The sequence below is a fragment of the Hirundo rustica genome, chromosome 2 (assembly GCF_015227805.2).
Source record: "Hirundo rustica isolate bHirRus1 chromosome 2, bHirRus1.pri.v3, whole genome shotgun sequence".
Classification (NCBI taxonomy): Eukaryota; Metazoa; Chordata; class Aves; order Passeriformes; family Hirundinidae; genus Hirundo; species Hirundo rustica.
In genome coordinates this window covers 104,653,782-104,669,753 of record NC_053451.1, presented here as the reverse complement: position 1 = coordinate 104,669,753, position 15,972 = coordinate 104,653,782, and the positions used below count along the sequence as shown (strand labels likewise).

Below are 15,972 nucleotides of genomic sequence, written 5' to 3'. Positions count from 1 at the left end.
TCAGGAGGTGTTTACCCTCAATGACCTTTGCACAAAGGTACAAAGACATTGTTGTGTAAATTGCTTCTCTTCATCCTCTTCCTTCCTAATTCATTGCCAAGCATCTCCAAAACATACAAACTGCCCCTGTCACACACTGCTTGGCGAGGTGTAGCTGCCATACTTCAGTATGATGGAATTGTTTCACAGAAAAAATTAACCATGCACTGAACATATTACAGCACCAATATGTGATTCAGACCCTGGTTCTCTTCTTGTGCACATCTGACCCCTTCCCAGTGTGGAAGGGCAGAGCCTGCTGTCCTCCTGGAGTGATGAAGCAGTGCACAGAGCACACCAGGTACCAATCTCCCCATTCCTAAGGCACGTCAAGCTCCTCTACTGGCAGAAACCACCAGAGTTGTGTTGGAGATGGGCACTTCTCAAAGCCTTTTGAGTTACTAAAAGTGGTGATCTTTTTCAGGAGAATGAAAACAGGATCTCTGCAGCTTTCAACTGGAAATGAGTGCCATCATCTTAGAACATACACAACTACTTGCTAGCTTCTGCTACCTCATCCAGATTTTTTGATCACAACAAGGGAAAAATACCTTTAGTTTACTCAAAGTTAACAATATTCAGGAAAATAGAAGTCTTATTAAAGTGAGGGTAGCTGATCCTCAAAGAGCTGCCCCAGCTCTGAGAGCAGCTGGGCAGCAGGGGAACTGCAGGTGTGAGATGATGGCTGATCAGGCTGAGGCAAGAGAGAGGAATTGGAGAAAGGCAGGTGCTGGGTGGGAGAGAGCACTCACTGCAGCTCCACCACTGACACCTGACCGCGGCATTGCTGTAGCAATCTGCTGCGAGGTGGGGACACATTTCAGACATAACTAGTTTTACAAGAAACCTCATGATCTGGGTAATGATGTGAAGGGCTCAGCCTGCTCCACTGGCAGCCTCCAGCAGTGCCAGTCCCCAGAGCCGCTGTGCACTCAGCCCTTGGTCCTGCCAACAGTGGCAGAAATGGCATCAAGAGGCTCGAAGAGAAAACCCCTTCCTGTCACCACAACTCGTAACTGTTGTATGCAAGGCTATCCAAATGGACCAAAACACCCTGAGATGCTGGGGGAAGGGTTACCTGTAAAAGCAGGCACCTTTTGAAAAGGGTGGGTAAGAGTGCTCTTCCCTCAGCGGACGGTAAGCCAAAGGATCCCCTTGTAAGGAGGGGTTTCTGCTGTCCGGAGCAGTCACATGCATGAGCAAGGCTCCCCTGGACAAGCTGTAGCATCACCCAGAGCTTTATGCAGGGATATATTCCCAGCAATTTGCTACATACTCCTGTTTTGGCTTGCTTAAGTGCTTTTCACCAAAATATCACGGCTAAACAAAGAAAATATTATCATTTCTACAGCCTGAATAACACTGACTACCATATAGCTGAGCTCTCTTCTTATCCTGTAACAGCAACCTCTCTCCTATGCATTTCTCAAGCTGCACAGTTAGCTATTGTCCTCTGCTATTTTCTTCAGATGCTACATTGTCTTTTTTACTTTTCTCTCCTCTGCAGTCTTGTACATGAATAAGCATTACAGGTCTCTTTTCATGCATCACCAACATCAAAACCAAGCCTTTTTCTTTTTTCCCTATCAGGCAGAAGCATCTCATACTGAGCAGTTCCTTTTAGTTCTCTTCTTGGATTGCACTTGTTAAAAATGTCAAATCAGCTTCTACAAAAACAGAGAGCTAGGGAGGTTTGGCTTCTACCTACAATAAATACATGAAGTAGTGTAGATAAAGCAGAAACAAACAATAAAAGAGACTCATTTGTGACATCTCACCTCAAAAAGCAGTACTGAAAAAGGCAGAGAAGGGCTGATAGGATTATTGTACAAAAGGATTTTCCTGCAAGGAATACATGGTCTAGGGCTAATCAAGACTTCTCCCCTATAAACCAGGGGGAAAGAATAGAAGTCTGTATATACAATTACAAGGACATAAATTCAGAGAAAAGGTTGATAATTGCCTCTTCAAGTAACAGAAACATCTGAAAGTTTGTGTGCTAGATTTAAAACTAACTAGAAGAGATGCTTGTTTCTCTAGCCTGGAGTTAAAATGTGCAACTCTTTAATACCACATGACTGAGCTCAAAGTACACCTGAGTTCAAAATCTATAAAACTATTTTGTGGAAGAATGATCCATCAAGGGTTACAAGCGAGACACCTTTATCTCTGCTTAGAAATATGTTTTTAGGCATAGTTCAAGGCAGGCTAACTGGGTTAGCTGGGACATGGGGCTCAGTTCTCTTTGGTACAACCACTTGTTCTTGCAGGTGACTTTTTAAAACTCAAATAACTCAGAGTCTGTGATCTGATACAGTACTAGACAAATAAATCAATGCTGTGCAGAATGGAAGTATTAGATTGCAAGATTAAACAGTAAAAATAACAGGTTCAGTGAATTTTTTATCTTGGAAGGATTTTTTTTTTTTCTTCCAGAAGGATGCAGACATCCCTGTTAAAGAACTTGTGTATCTAATTGCATTAATTTTCCACTACTGGAAAATAGTGCCGGGACTTGCCATCAGTACAACTGGCTACTCCAAAGAGTTACAGAGTAACCAAAAAGTTCAGCGTGTATTATATGACCTATCTATTCAACACTTCCATGGAAAGATAAGAATTTTTACATTTTCTATGAAAAAGTACATGAGAAGGTAGGAACAGGCAAGAATTTACCTGTTCTGGTTATGTATCTGGAACACAACAGCTGGTGATGAAAAAAATGTTGGTGACCATGATTTACTCACTTCTTTGTGAACTATAAAATACAGTAAGAACACAGTCAGCTTAAGCTGAAGATGTTTAAAACAACCCCTTAGCAGGTGTGTGCAGAAACCTTGTGGGGATTTCAGGACTGGAATCCCACAGTTAGAAGTCTAAGTGCAGAGAACAATCTCTCCTGTTCAACCTGAAACTACCACAACTATTGGCCTTGGAAGGAGGAAACAGATGTTAGTAAAACCTGGGAGGGCCAGAGATGAAGATTTGGCTGTATACTTTTGGTCATTAATAACAGTGCTAAAGATGAGCACCACCACACTAGAGAAATGCAAAACATACAAGGACAAAATAAAGAAACAGCCTGATGAATTTGTCTTTTAAAAACTTTACTCTATTTCCATATAGTAAAACTGAGTAAGTCATCTGAAGAAAAAGTCTTAGCACTACTTTCAGAAGACAAGAGCTAAGGAGCTAAAAATAACTGCTGCCCCAGCTAATTATGGACATTGATATTGAAGGGTTTTCACCTTAATAATGAGGTTATGCCAGAGTCTCCCCCTTGGAAGACAACTTGGGCTGAGAAATATTTCAATGCACTGGAATGATCAATGCACAGAACATGGGCCCAGCATGAAATCCATCCATGTGGCTCACCTTGACTCAAAATGTTTAACTGCATAAATCTTTGAAATAAAGGCTAAAGCAGCATAGGTGCATTTACAGTACATTATGCTGTAAGAGAAATGTGACACTGTAGAAACAAAATACTTTTAAAACAGTTTTTCTTTCTGGGGAAAGGTTTATAACACCATCATCCTCATTTATGGCACAGAGAAATTAGAGGGTGAGGGGATTTGCATATCAAAAACCAATCACAACTTAATTAAACTCATTCCATAGCCTATCCTCTCCATTACAGATTTATGCCATTCTAGTCTTCTACTTTCTGCTTCCATTTTACCCCACTCAGTTTTGCAATGTGCTCCCCAGCTACCCTGATGTTCCAATTCCCAAGTACAACAGATTAGATTGCACAAACTGTTTCTTTTCTTTTTCAAGAAGAGGGATAAATTAAGCCTCCACCACCTTGGGGGTGTGTGCTTTCCTTTGTTCATTGGGTTACCCTCAGCAACCTCCTACTCCCCATCATTCAAGGAGCAGGGATACTCAAAAATGCACACAGCCTTGGCAGCAAAGCCAAATCCATGTAGAATATAAAATCTTGCCCCTCCATGCCTGTTTTCCTCCAAGTAGAAACTACAGAAGTCACAGGTACTGACTGCTCAGGGCCATCCACACGTGCCCTCATCCTTCCACGTTCAACCTCCACTAAATTTGGGGAATAATGAAATCCATAAAGATCCAAGCGCTGTTTTCAAAACTGAAGAGTCGAATTTTTACTTTGAGTGACTTTTATGCTCTCCTATAAATCCCACTAACAGGGGATTCTGGCATAGCCAAGCCCCTGGGTGTCACACCAGGAGCTGTTCCTGGAGCCTCCCCAAGCTCCTTACTCGAAAATCCGAGCTCCTTTTAACCTGGAACTAAAAGCACAAGGATCTCCAGTTGAGTTTTCTTACTTATTCTCATCAGTGGTGCTGGGTAAAGTGATGAGGGTAAACTTCCTGTCCTTGCCACTGCCTGATCTCTGTCCATCCCTGAGTTTACAACTAGGAGAAATCTCCTAAGTGAGGCTTTCCTAATTTTGCTTCCTCCTTGAGGCCTGTAAATCATCTCATGATTAAATGAACATCTCAAAAACTGGCTGAAAGATGGTTTAAACTGAAGTTTTTTGGCAGCCTCTCTCCCCACTCTGATGGTGATAACAACTCAGACACTTTTAAAGAAATCAGTGGTGATATTTTTTTATTCCCAAAGCCTGAAGTTTATCCCTCTGGAATCCAGAAGAGAAGAAATAATTAGCTGGTATTATTTCGTGTCAGCAGTATCCAAAATGTGAGGCCAGAAAGCAAAAATCCTACTTAAAATTCAGCCATCTTCTTCATGTAAATACAGTAAGATCCTGCAGAGAACTTGTTTCATGCTTTGTTCATAAACTCATGGTATTTAATAGCACCACACTAGTACAAGGATGCTGGACTGTTAACCATCATCAGCAGATTCCAAAATTTGCAAATTTGGGGCACAAAAGGAGACAAAAACATTTATCTTCTTGTTCTTGAACTATGTGTTTTTAAAAAGAAAGCTAGGAACCTATTTTATTAATAATGAATGAGAACTGCAAAATTGCCTGATTACAGGGCCTTTTACTTTTTCAGCTTGTTTGTTAATACTCCATTATCACATTTGTTTCCAAAGAACTGGAAATTCTTAATGGTATAAAACAATAGGAGGTCTTACAAATTAAACATACATGGCTGCGATGAACTCTGAGCATTAAACACTTTTGAGGAACGGATGGAATCCCAAGTGACAAAAGAATGAGCCTTCTTCTCCCCACTTATCTCCACCTAACATCTTCCTCAGCTATTTAGATGCAAAAGGTCTGTGACACAGGGAACCATCTTTTCCTTCAAGAAGTTCTGGTCTCTGAAGTGAACAATATTAGCCACCTTCCCTATACAAGGTGTCCTCTGATAGCAAAAGCCAAGCCCAGAGGGAGCAGACACCAGAGGCTGGCTCACTGTTAAAGGGAGGGGCTGCACTACATGGGGTTCTCCTGAGGGTGCTCTGCAACCAGAAACAGTCCCAGATGGCACTCATACCCTGAACTGCTCAAGAGAACAAACTTATTAAAATCCACAGGCACCAAAGTGTGAGAAAACATCTCCTAGACTGCTGGAGGACAGTCTCAGAGCTGGAATGATCTGGAGGGACAAAATCGCTTGCCAAGTTTTATATAACAATATGGTAAATGCTGTGCTAACCGACACAAAGCCTGGCAAACACCAGGTTACTCTGCAAGGCTTTTTTTTTTTTTTTTTAAACCTAGTCAGGCTGTTAGTTTTACAAAATGTCATATATATTTGTTGGTTGGTTTTAGGCCAATTAATTTGACATTTTAATTCAGCTGAGGCTTTTATTAACATATCTTTTTAATGTGGATAGGTAAGAGGCCCAGAAAAAAATCGGAACAACTACAATTAGAAAAACAACCATTAAGCAGAAACCCATCTGGGATACTGTATAGCCCCAAGTGAAATATGAAGTACAGTATGGTTGCCAAACAGATGCTTGTCACAGTACAGAGCGTAGAACAGCCAGGGCAGAGCAACCCTCCTGGTCTCAACCAGATGTGCTGCACCCAGCCTGGAGCCTACCACGGCAGAAGGGATGGGAGTCAGCCTGGAAAACCCAGGGAGGGTCAGCAAGAGGAGTCAGAGGTTGAGCAAACAGTAAGTATAGGAAAAACTAAACCAACGTTTAAACTTCACAACAACCTTGCAGCTCAGAAGAAGGGCTGCTGTAATGGAGCAGTCTGTTTTCTGTGCCGTAAGGGAATGGAAATGCTGGGCTTAAATTGAAGAGGGAACAATTCAACATCCATTAGCAGAAAAAAAAAAAAAAAAATTTACTCCTTCCCAAACAGCAAAGAGGAAAAGCACTGTCTGGAGGGAATGAAGAATGTCCACCACCAGGGCTGTTTAAGATTTGTAAGGTATGGCAGCTCCAGATTTAGATGGCAGAGCTACAATGGATAATCTTCCAAATCATTTCCAGCTCCCTGGCTCTGAGACATGCACATCACACTTACAGCTTTGCCAGGGTCTTTGCAGAGACCAAGATTTTAACCTATATACACTGCCCTCCTGCACTGGAAAGTAAGGACATTAAGATGCCAAAAAAATAAGCATCTAATCCAATTTTAGCTGTCCAGTGGTATCCAAGGAAGCTGCATAGGGCTGGCAGGTCAGACACAAGACCCGTGACCGTCTGGAGCAGCAGCTAGTGACTGCAAGGAAAGGCAGCTGGAAAACCAGGCTAGCATGTTAGGACAGCTCACAAAAAATTGTCCTACAACAGTGATTACATAGACCTCCATGAAAAAAATCATCTTAAATCCAAAAATTCTGAGGACTTCTTTTTTAAAAATAGATTTAACTGAACTGCTTTGTAACAAATGTCGCTTTTCTAGAGTCTTCTGCCCAGCAAAAAAAAAATTTTGGCAGGAAGCTGACTGTTTGCACTGAAGTCTTTAATATCCCATCCTGCTTCCCATGATGAACATTAATTAAACAAGAATGCATGTTTGCATGGTGACCCTCCAGAAATTCAGCATGGTGGTAGTTTAATAAAACTATATCCCTCCCATGTCCTTCCAAGCCCTACTGACTCAAGTTCATCCTTGTTTTAATGACTGCCTTGAAAAAAACATGAGAGCCACACACAACAGATGGTACCACCTGGAGATGTAATGAATACATTCTGAAAAGACTTCAGTACTCTTCTATTCCCCTAGTCCTACTGGTACTATGCCATCATGTTCTGACTTAATTGCCATTGATTATAGAAAGGGATTAATCCTTTCTTAGCTTTGGAAATTTAAAATTATACATTTCAAAAGAACATTCTCATGTAAACAATAGGTAGCTAACTTTTTTAATTGTAGATTTCTGTTTCCTTTGCATTTAGAAACCTTCAGATTAGGCCAAGTCCCTGCTATATCTCAAAGAGGAACTATCCCAGTTCTGCAAAAATCCCAGTGAAAAATGGCTTTGTCATGGAAAAATTTCAATTAAATTGCAGTAGCCAAATCTAAGAATGTTTTTAAAACAAATTTCAGTAGGTTTCAGTGAGAAGGTTTATATAAATGATTTAAAATCATGTGGGTTTCATGTTTAAAATCAAAATGAATGTAATTTTAAATTTTAGGACAGGAAAACCCTCTTTTCAATGGAAAATTATGGGTTAATGAAAAAAAAAGTTGGATTTTCCTTTTCATCCATAAAATAATTTCAAAAAAGGGATGTTCATTTAGGAAATTTTGACTACAGCTTCAGATTTGAAAGCACATTTAGAATTGAGGAAGTGGAAACAGCGATCACAAAAAAGGGCTTTTTTAATATTGCTACTAAAACTTTTTAGGCCAACAAACTGGAAAGGAAAATCAGCAGAGTAAACAGAGAGCCTCAGAGAACTTGGACTGTCTTTCCTCTGTTGCTTGTGAAGTGTTTTACCATTTATGAGTGACCTTTTCCCAAGGAGAGCATCTCTGCAGCCAGACTCAGGGCATCAGCAGAGACAGAGCTTGCTAACACCATGAAGCAGAAAAATTAAATGTAAAACAGACTGGTTACACAACACCTGGCAAGAGAATTAATGCAGAACATAAAAAAGCCCCATCAGAAATATATTCTCACATGTATAGATTCCTTGTTTCACCACCCAACCTGAAGGAGTCTCTGGAAGGGAGTAACATAGCTCCACTGACAGTCCCCAACTTAGTAACTGAACTGAGGAAACTTTGCAAGAAAAGCAATTTGGAAGAATGGCCATGTAAGAAAGTCTCTTGTGAACTTCTTTTGCCTATAAAAAGACAATTTAATCCATATATTTCAGGCAAAAAGCAGATGACCTTTATTGGCAATGACACCCAAAGTTATTAAAACCAAAAGAAAAGTAGGAATTCATCTCTTCTTTGCATTTTTAGCAGCATGGGCAATGGAAATCAAATAAAATTTTAAATGTGGCAACAAGATATTTGTGGGCAAAATGCATGTATATGTATAAACACTAACAAGCATAAAATTTAAATTATTCTTATTTTTGTTGACAGCTCATATAGCTTTCTGAATTGCTACTCAGTAAATAATTCAATACCTGGCTTTCAAACACTGTAGGCAATTTTTTTCCCTTGAAATGAAATTTAAAATCAGGATATAGAGATTTTTGTATCCCATAATTTTAGTTTAGAATACAAACTGACTTCTGCAGTGGAGATGCCTTTATATATGAGAAGTGAAAAAGTTTTATTTAATAAATTTTAAATTTTAATTAAGGAACATGCTCAGAAATGAGCATACCTACTCCCAGTTGTTTATCTAAGGTAGTCATATTTTTTAACATAATTAGGCAGCATTTTTAGGTATACTCAGTCTGAGTTAACAGCAAAAAACAGTGCCTTGGAGGCAATGGGACAAGTAGACAAGGCATGAAACGCTGATGGTCTTCAGCTCACAGGAGTGCAAATGCCCAGCCAGGTGCCATGGGAAGGCTGAAATGGGAACTAGGATTGAAAACTCAGATCACAAAAACAAAGCTCAGAAAAAACAGACATTTCATTAACCTGCTCCAGCCTCTGAGCATGCACAGACTGTGTTGCCCAGAAGGATATCGAAAAAAAAAAAAAAACCCTCAACCCCAACTTGGCAAATGTTCTTGGTTGTACAAGACAGACAGTGGATGCAGAAAGTTAGAATAACACCCTCCTTAGTGTCCCAGAAGGTGCTGCACTTTGTGCTATTCACCAATTTCATTTGGAATACTTCTAATGTGAAACATTACCTCAATTTCTCATAGCTCTGCTTATTTAAGACACTCCTGGGCACTAATCCCAGAGGGGAAGATACAGTAACTTAACACTTCCTCCCTTGCCTCTCAGTGACAACAGAACTAGGGGATCAGAGGACAGGACACCACTAATGATGTTCTCTCTAAAACAGAGAGGCTGTCAGAACAGCAAACTGCCCTATTAATTTCAGCCACACATCCTCATCAACTCCAGTGCATGCAATCCAGGCTTTGTGCTTTATCCGTCCTGACTCCCACATTTCACTGTTGCCTAAAACCTGCCAAGTGAAGACACTCTACCTAAAATGCAGAGAAGCAAAACCTAGAAGTGTACACAAGGTACCACTTCATAACACAGCGTTTAATTAGCAAATATTGATCCTTCTGAAACATACCATTTACACCATGCATTACAGCCCCTTCACTAAGAAGAGGGAAGCTTCCCTAGACCTGTATTTTAGAATTCGAAATACCTGACATTATTCAGAGTATATTTTTCACCAGCACTAACTCCTTCTTGAAGGCAAATGCTGCCTAGGATATCCCATGGTTACACCTTCTTGGGCACAGTGCATGGTATTTGTTGCTACTCATGGGAGCCCTTAACTCCTCTGTCCTATTTTGTGAAAGCACCACCGCTTTGAATTTCATTTCTGCAGCTGGGAAGTTGCAACATGGGAGAAATTGTTCTGTTTCCTTTATTCTCTTGCTGGTTTGTAGTTTTTTATTGGGGAAAAAAAAAAAAAAAGAAAACCTCTTTGGCTTGGTACCTTAGCAGAGTCATTTGATACCTCTTTTAGTGACCAGCCCTCCCTGATGTGAAGGTGAGCTTTCCTGAAACCCTTCACAGGGACTGGACATCCCTCAGAGCTGCAAAATGCCAACATTAGCTCCTGCTCTGGCCTTTGATAAGTGTTTTCAGTACTTTAGGGTCAAAAGGCAGGTTTCAGAGACTGGAGCATGAGGCTACTGTGTTCCTCTGAGGCAGCATTCACAAGACTGCATGGGACTAAGCACGGGATGCCAGGAGATATTTCAAACCTGCAAGAGAGCTTGTGGTGATGGAGCAAAATGCCAGGGAATACCTCTGAGTCTTCCCAGCCTTCAAAAGCACTGTGAAATCTTTTAAAGGTGACAGAAGTCACAGGAGAAAGACTGTCACATCTTGTAAACATTCTGAAGGGTGAAACCAATGCAGCAAAGAAGAGGCTCCCAGCCATTAACTGCCCCAGAAGAGCAGCCCATAATTTTTAAAAATTTATATGAGACTTTGTTACAGTTGTCCATGCTATATAGAAGGTACTCTAAAATTACAATGATGGAGTAGCAACAAAAAATCCTTAAACACGTCAGGAAGAGCTATAATACTTAAGAGTGCAGAAAAACAACTGAAAACCTGCAGAACAAAGAGGCAAGAAACAACACAGAACAAAATGGGGTTTAACACTGCAAAGACGATCTAAGTAGTTTCTTCCTGCTGCAAATACCCTTTCAAACTCGAACACAGACATCAGTGCTTTTCTATTCATGTTCCCTGAATAAATTTTATGGAGCCAGCATAGTGGAAATCTCCCTTCCACATTGTTGCAGGTCCCAGGCGTGAGTTCCCTGGAAAGAGCCCCAGCCAATCCTGCAGCACATGGAGGCAGCAGCAGAGCTCCTGCCCCAGCATCTCTGGGCAGATGACAGCACCTGAGACTCACATAGACACTGCTGCTCTCCAAAGACTTTCTCAGGGAATATGCAAAAAAGGTGCAGGCTTTTCTGCAGCTAAGTTGATGGGATCAACAGCCAGCAAAACCCTGCGGAGAACTAGTTATGTGCTGCTTTTAGATGCTGAAACCCTATTAATGCACAAACCACAGAAGTCTTTGAAAAAAACCACCAAAGACAATTAAAAAAAAAAGGCAAAAAATGGAACAAGCCTTCCTGGGACAAAACCTGGAAGCAGTCTCTCTGAAAGTGTTCTTTGATTTAAGTGGCAAAATTTGCCGAAACACGGAGTGCAGACAGAGGTGGGGCCAGTGGGAAGGGGGTGATGGTGTCATGATACGCTGCTGTCTCCTTCCTTTACCTCCCACTAGAAGAAAACAAACCTGAAAAGGCCCAACTTTTCCTCCACCACTGAATCACAGAAATGCAAGCACTGTGCCACAGCCTCCAACCTGCCCTCTGTGTGCAGCAGGGGACATGATTGGTGCCACAGGCCTGAACATGGTTTTCCATTTGCATAGTCAGGAGCAAACACACAGAAAAAGTTCAAATATCCCACAAGAAAATCCTCTTTGATTACAATGCAAGAGACCGTTACAAGATGGAACATCAAAATGATTTACACAAAAGTCACTTGGGATATAAAACAATCCATTAAGGATTAGCAGTGCAATGTTAATGTGATATAACAGGACAAAAAGAAGCAACTGAACATACAATAAAACTAGGTTCTGACAGATAAACATAGGAAAGGATAGCTCATATTTTCAATTTACCATATATATCTAGGCATTGTAGCAGAGCTAACACACAAAACTATTTGCAGGATCAGGAAAGTCTTGCAATATCTGTTTAAGACATAAAGTGGTGACTGACTGAGAGAAGATGTTGCAAATCAGCATAGCTTTAGTTCAAAGTCAACAGAATTATATTAAATTATAGCACCTGAAAAAAGCGTGGAGCTCCTAGTTTGTGGTGCCATTATTTGAAAACAATTCTGCAAGAGAAGTTGGAAGAAACAAGACTGCATTTTACTATTTAAATTCACCTGGTTCTAAAAGTGAGAATGTAAAAACAGAAAGCTGAGAAAACAAACGTTTGGCAACGACATCTGACAGCAGCAAAGGAGCGGCATTCTTGTCCCACACAAAAAGCAGTAGGAATGATTAAGCTTTAAAACACACACATGTACACACAAGAACACACATAATCATCCAAGAGCCCAGAACTATGTCAGCATCACAAAGGTGTAAGGCAAATAAATGTATTTAAAAGATTCTGATACCACAAGAGGGAACATACAACGTGAGGTTAAAACATTTCCGAAAGAGAGAGGATTTCCTTTCTCCAGCCAGTTGCAATGTTTCATTTTCCCACAGCAATGGAAGTGAAGGAGGCAGTGAGGTAGCACACACAAGGTCACCCATCCTGTTGGTGACTTAGCAGATGTAAGCAAATCTCTCAGCACAGAAACTGCATTTTGCACTTGAGAACATCACTTGCAGGAAATCCTCCTGCCTTTTATTGGTAAAGGCACTGGAAAAAGTCAGCGTTGCAAACAGAACATTGCGGTCATAGCAACGAGCAATTCAACACAAACTTTTCAACAGTCAAGACAGTATTTTACTTCTGGTTTTATAATTTCAAGGTCAACAACTCATCATGAGCACTTGACTTGTCTAGCTGGTCATCAACTTCTCAAAAATAATCTCCTGTTACAGCCTCAACCAAGGAAACCTCCTCACTCAAATAAAAAAATATATGTATACAGGGAGACCACTTCAAAAATTACACCTTTGTTCTCCTTTTCTGGCAATTAGTATGGAAGAATGGAGAAAAGCCCAAGTCCATTAAATCAAGCACTAGCCTTTTTCTAGGAATTAGCATGCTATAAAATGCGACAACCAGGTACACAAAAAGCACTGAAATTGAGATTTAAAACACCTAAAACCTTAGACCTTGCAACAGCATCTGTAAGTAGTGCCCGAACAGCACAGCAAAGCCAGTGGAAGGTCTCCTTGACTTGACTCTTTCCATTTTCAGTAAGGACTTTTTAAAAAAATATTATTATATTGCTATCAGTAAAAACCCATTTGAAACCCAAAACTGAAAGCTAAAAATAGGACAAAATGTTCTGCATGGTTGATGAAACTTAAACCTGTTAATTAGACAGTTTCATTTCACAGTCAGTAAGAATCTAATACTACCGTAATAAATGTATCAGATTTTTGCAAAATGTCATGCATGAACACAACTGAAATAGTGCCTTTTTAAACTATTAATGCCATCAAATTTAATATCTGCAGAAGAAACCATTGCTTTCTCAAAGCAGCAGAAGAAAGCAAAGAATTGGAGATGTTTAGAAGGTAATGCCTAAAGCATAAGGGCAATGCAAAACTTCTGATCTCTCCCAAGCATACTAAATAACATCCACGTGGATTTTAATGCTCAACAAAGGTTCTAACTTTAATGAATCAACTTAGGTACGTAGTTAATCACACAAAGCTTTCATTACCCTTTCCTCTCTCTTAACCACTTTTGCACTTCTTCACTGCAGTGAAAAAGCTGAATTTGAAGGAACAGATAGCAGAGACCCTTGGAGAGCTCCAATGGCTATCCTGCCTTCTTTGCCACTTCAGATAACCTAATTGCAGTGTAACCCCACAAATCATGAGTGCAGGCTTCACTGACTGACTCTACAACCTGGGTGTGGACTCAAATTTGCTGGCAGGACATGCTGAGAAGCTCCACAAATGACAGTGAAGGACAGAGCATGGAACAGACACAAAAATGGGTTTACATGTTCAGGAGGGGCAGGGACCTTCTCTAATCCCTGGTTATTTGGATTATGTTTGATAAGTAGCACTAATCTCTATGGAGTTTATGTGCCATGTAACTTGACAGTTACTCAGCATTATTATTTTTTTAAGCCTCACTGGTCATAGTCGTTTTCTATATTTTTTTGTTTGTTTGTCTGAAATGTTTTTTGAATTTCTTTCTTTTTGTATTGCACTGGGGAAAATACCTTCTCTTTTTCAACTTCTTAGAGATTTTGGGATGTCTTCTGACCTGTCTGCCAGGATACTAACCAATCACAGCCTGACTCTGCACTTCAGGATTTACCGAGAGGTTTTTACAGCTCAGATGGGGCTGGCTGGAGGCCTTACTAATTATGTCCCTGTAACACGTGTGCCAGTGCAGGAGGATACTGTGAAAGTGTAAACATGAAGAAAGCATGGAAGCAAAATCCATTTAAACTAAGAAGTACTAGCAGAAGGTGATTGCTGACCAGCCTACAGGGAAATGTCTGGTGATCGTGAGAGGTCATGCAGCACTCTGGTTATGAGGCCTCATACATAAGGCAGACCTAAGAGGTGTGGAACAAGGGAGACCTGGTAAAACAAGGGGGATGGTGAAAGACTGTTGGGGATTTCTGATAGGAAAAAGGAAAAACAACCTCTACATTACACAAACGGGACACTTGAAAAGCCACAGAAATATCCCATACTTACTTTTATCTTCCTGGTTTTCTTCTGCTGCTTTGCCTTCCTCTTCCTCCTCCTCCTCAACCTCCTTCTGCTGCGCTTCTTCATGGTGGTCGGCAGCACCGACCGAGAGGCTCTGGCAGCAGTGGTTGAAGCCGCTATCCCGAGGCAGAGTGAAACTTCGGGGCTTTCCCCCGTTCCCGTTCAGCGCTTGCATCCGCTCACCCTCCACGAGGGGGAAGGGGCCGTAGTGGTCTTGCAGGTGGCACTTCTGGGTGGGCAAGGTGGACTGCCGCCGGTGCTCGGGGGACACCACGGCCACCTCGGAGAACACGGAGTCCTCCAGCGGCAGCGTCTGCAGGTAGTGCAGTCCCGAGCTGGTGAGCGGCGTCTCGATGAGGTCCTGCCAGGAGCGCCGCTGGCTCGCGGTCTTGCGCACCGGGGACTCGGTGGTGCTCCCGGCCACCTCTGGGCGGAACTCCTCGTGCGACGACTGCGACTGGGACGTCTCCGTGGACGAGAGGCGGCTGTGCTTGGGCTCCACGTAGGGGCTTGTGCAGCTCATCTGCAACGTCAACAAGGAGCAATCTTTAGATCAACGCACACCCAGACCCACTGCTAATAATAACAACCTGTCACTTTTCATCACCAGTGATGGCACCTGGTTCACTGAGTCGTAGACTTAACTAATAACCTGTCCTGATCCTAATTTTAATGCATACCCATGTCTGTATATGTCACACCTGTGGGTCAAATACTGATAGTTATTCATAATAAGTATCTTTACTGTGTCATTTCATCCATAAAATAAACCAAGAAAATTTGCAGAAAACATTGCAAAATAGTGCAAAATATGGCACTATGGAAGACATAGAGGAGATGTACCTGATGCATTCAAAACCTTAAAAATGCTATCCAAATGTCTGTCATTATCTTACCTTGCTAATCTTTGGAATCATGCTTGCAGTGCTTCAGTACTGTCATTCATTTTGTAAGATAAAGTACTGCCTTCAAATTGAACATCATGAATGCTCTCTTTCCCCTGAACTTCCTGATTGTTCATTCCAAAAACCACATCCAAGTAAGATGCATTAGTTAGCACTGAGTATGCACAGATGAAAGTTAAAATTTCCAGTGGAAAGTAAGTTAGAGGTCTATAATAAAGTTTTATATGAACAAGTGCTTCAAGAAACAAACAAACAAACAAAACCCAAAATCCTCCTTTTTTCTAATTTATATTTCTCTATAAGAGAAACCTACTTTTTCACAGTAACAGAACACTTGGTATTGCTGTTTGCAATGCAAGACAGAAAATTTTTATGTTTGCATTTCCCTGGAAATTCAAGTGTAATTTGTGACTGTAAAGCTTCACAGCACAACTGCTGGAGCCTTAGAGAAGTCTGTGTTGTTCCTGAGGCAATAACATTTTCTCAGAAAGCTGGTAAGGGGGTGGGGAGGGATTGCATGGATGAGCAGCTGTCCATCATGAATGAAGAGCAAAAAGAAAGACTTCTGTAACAATCTATTTTGTACAGCAAGTGGG

The 15,972-nt window shown here is 41.1% G+C and overlaps 1 protein-coding gene across 8 annotated transcripts in view; it reads right to left on the bottom strand.

Moving 5' to 3' along the window:
* CNKSR2 (connector enhancer of kinase suppressor of Ras 2) overlaps positions 1-15,972 on the bottom strand; it is a 204,830-nt gene that overhangs the window by 25,085 nt on the left and 163,773 nt on the right. For 7 of the 8 annotated variants that reach the window (XM_040055339.2, XM_040055341.2, XM_040055342.2 and 4 more), the window contains one exon: positions 14,457-14,994. In XM_040055339.2, the coding sequence (XP_039911273.1) occupies positions 14,457-14,994 (538 nt within the window). Of the gene's footprint in view, positions 1-11,889; positions 11,942-14,456; positions 14,995-15,972 lie in introns of all 8 variants that reach the window. The other variant, XM_058419273.1, reaches the window with a different exon arrangement.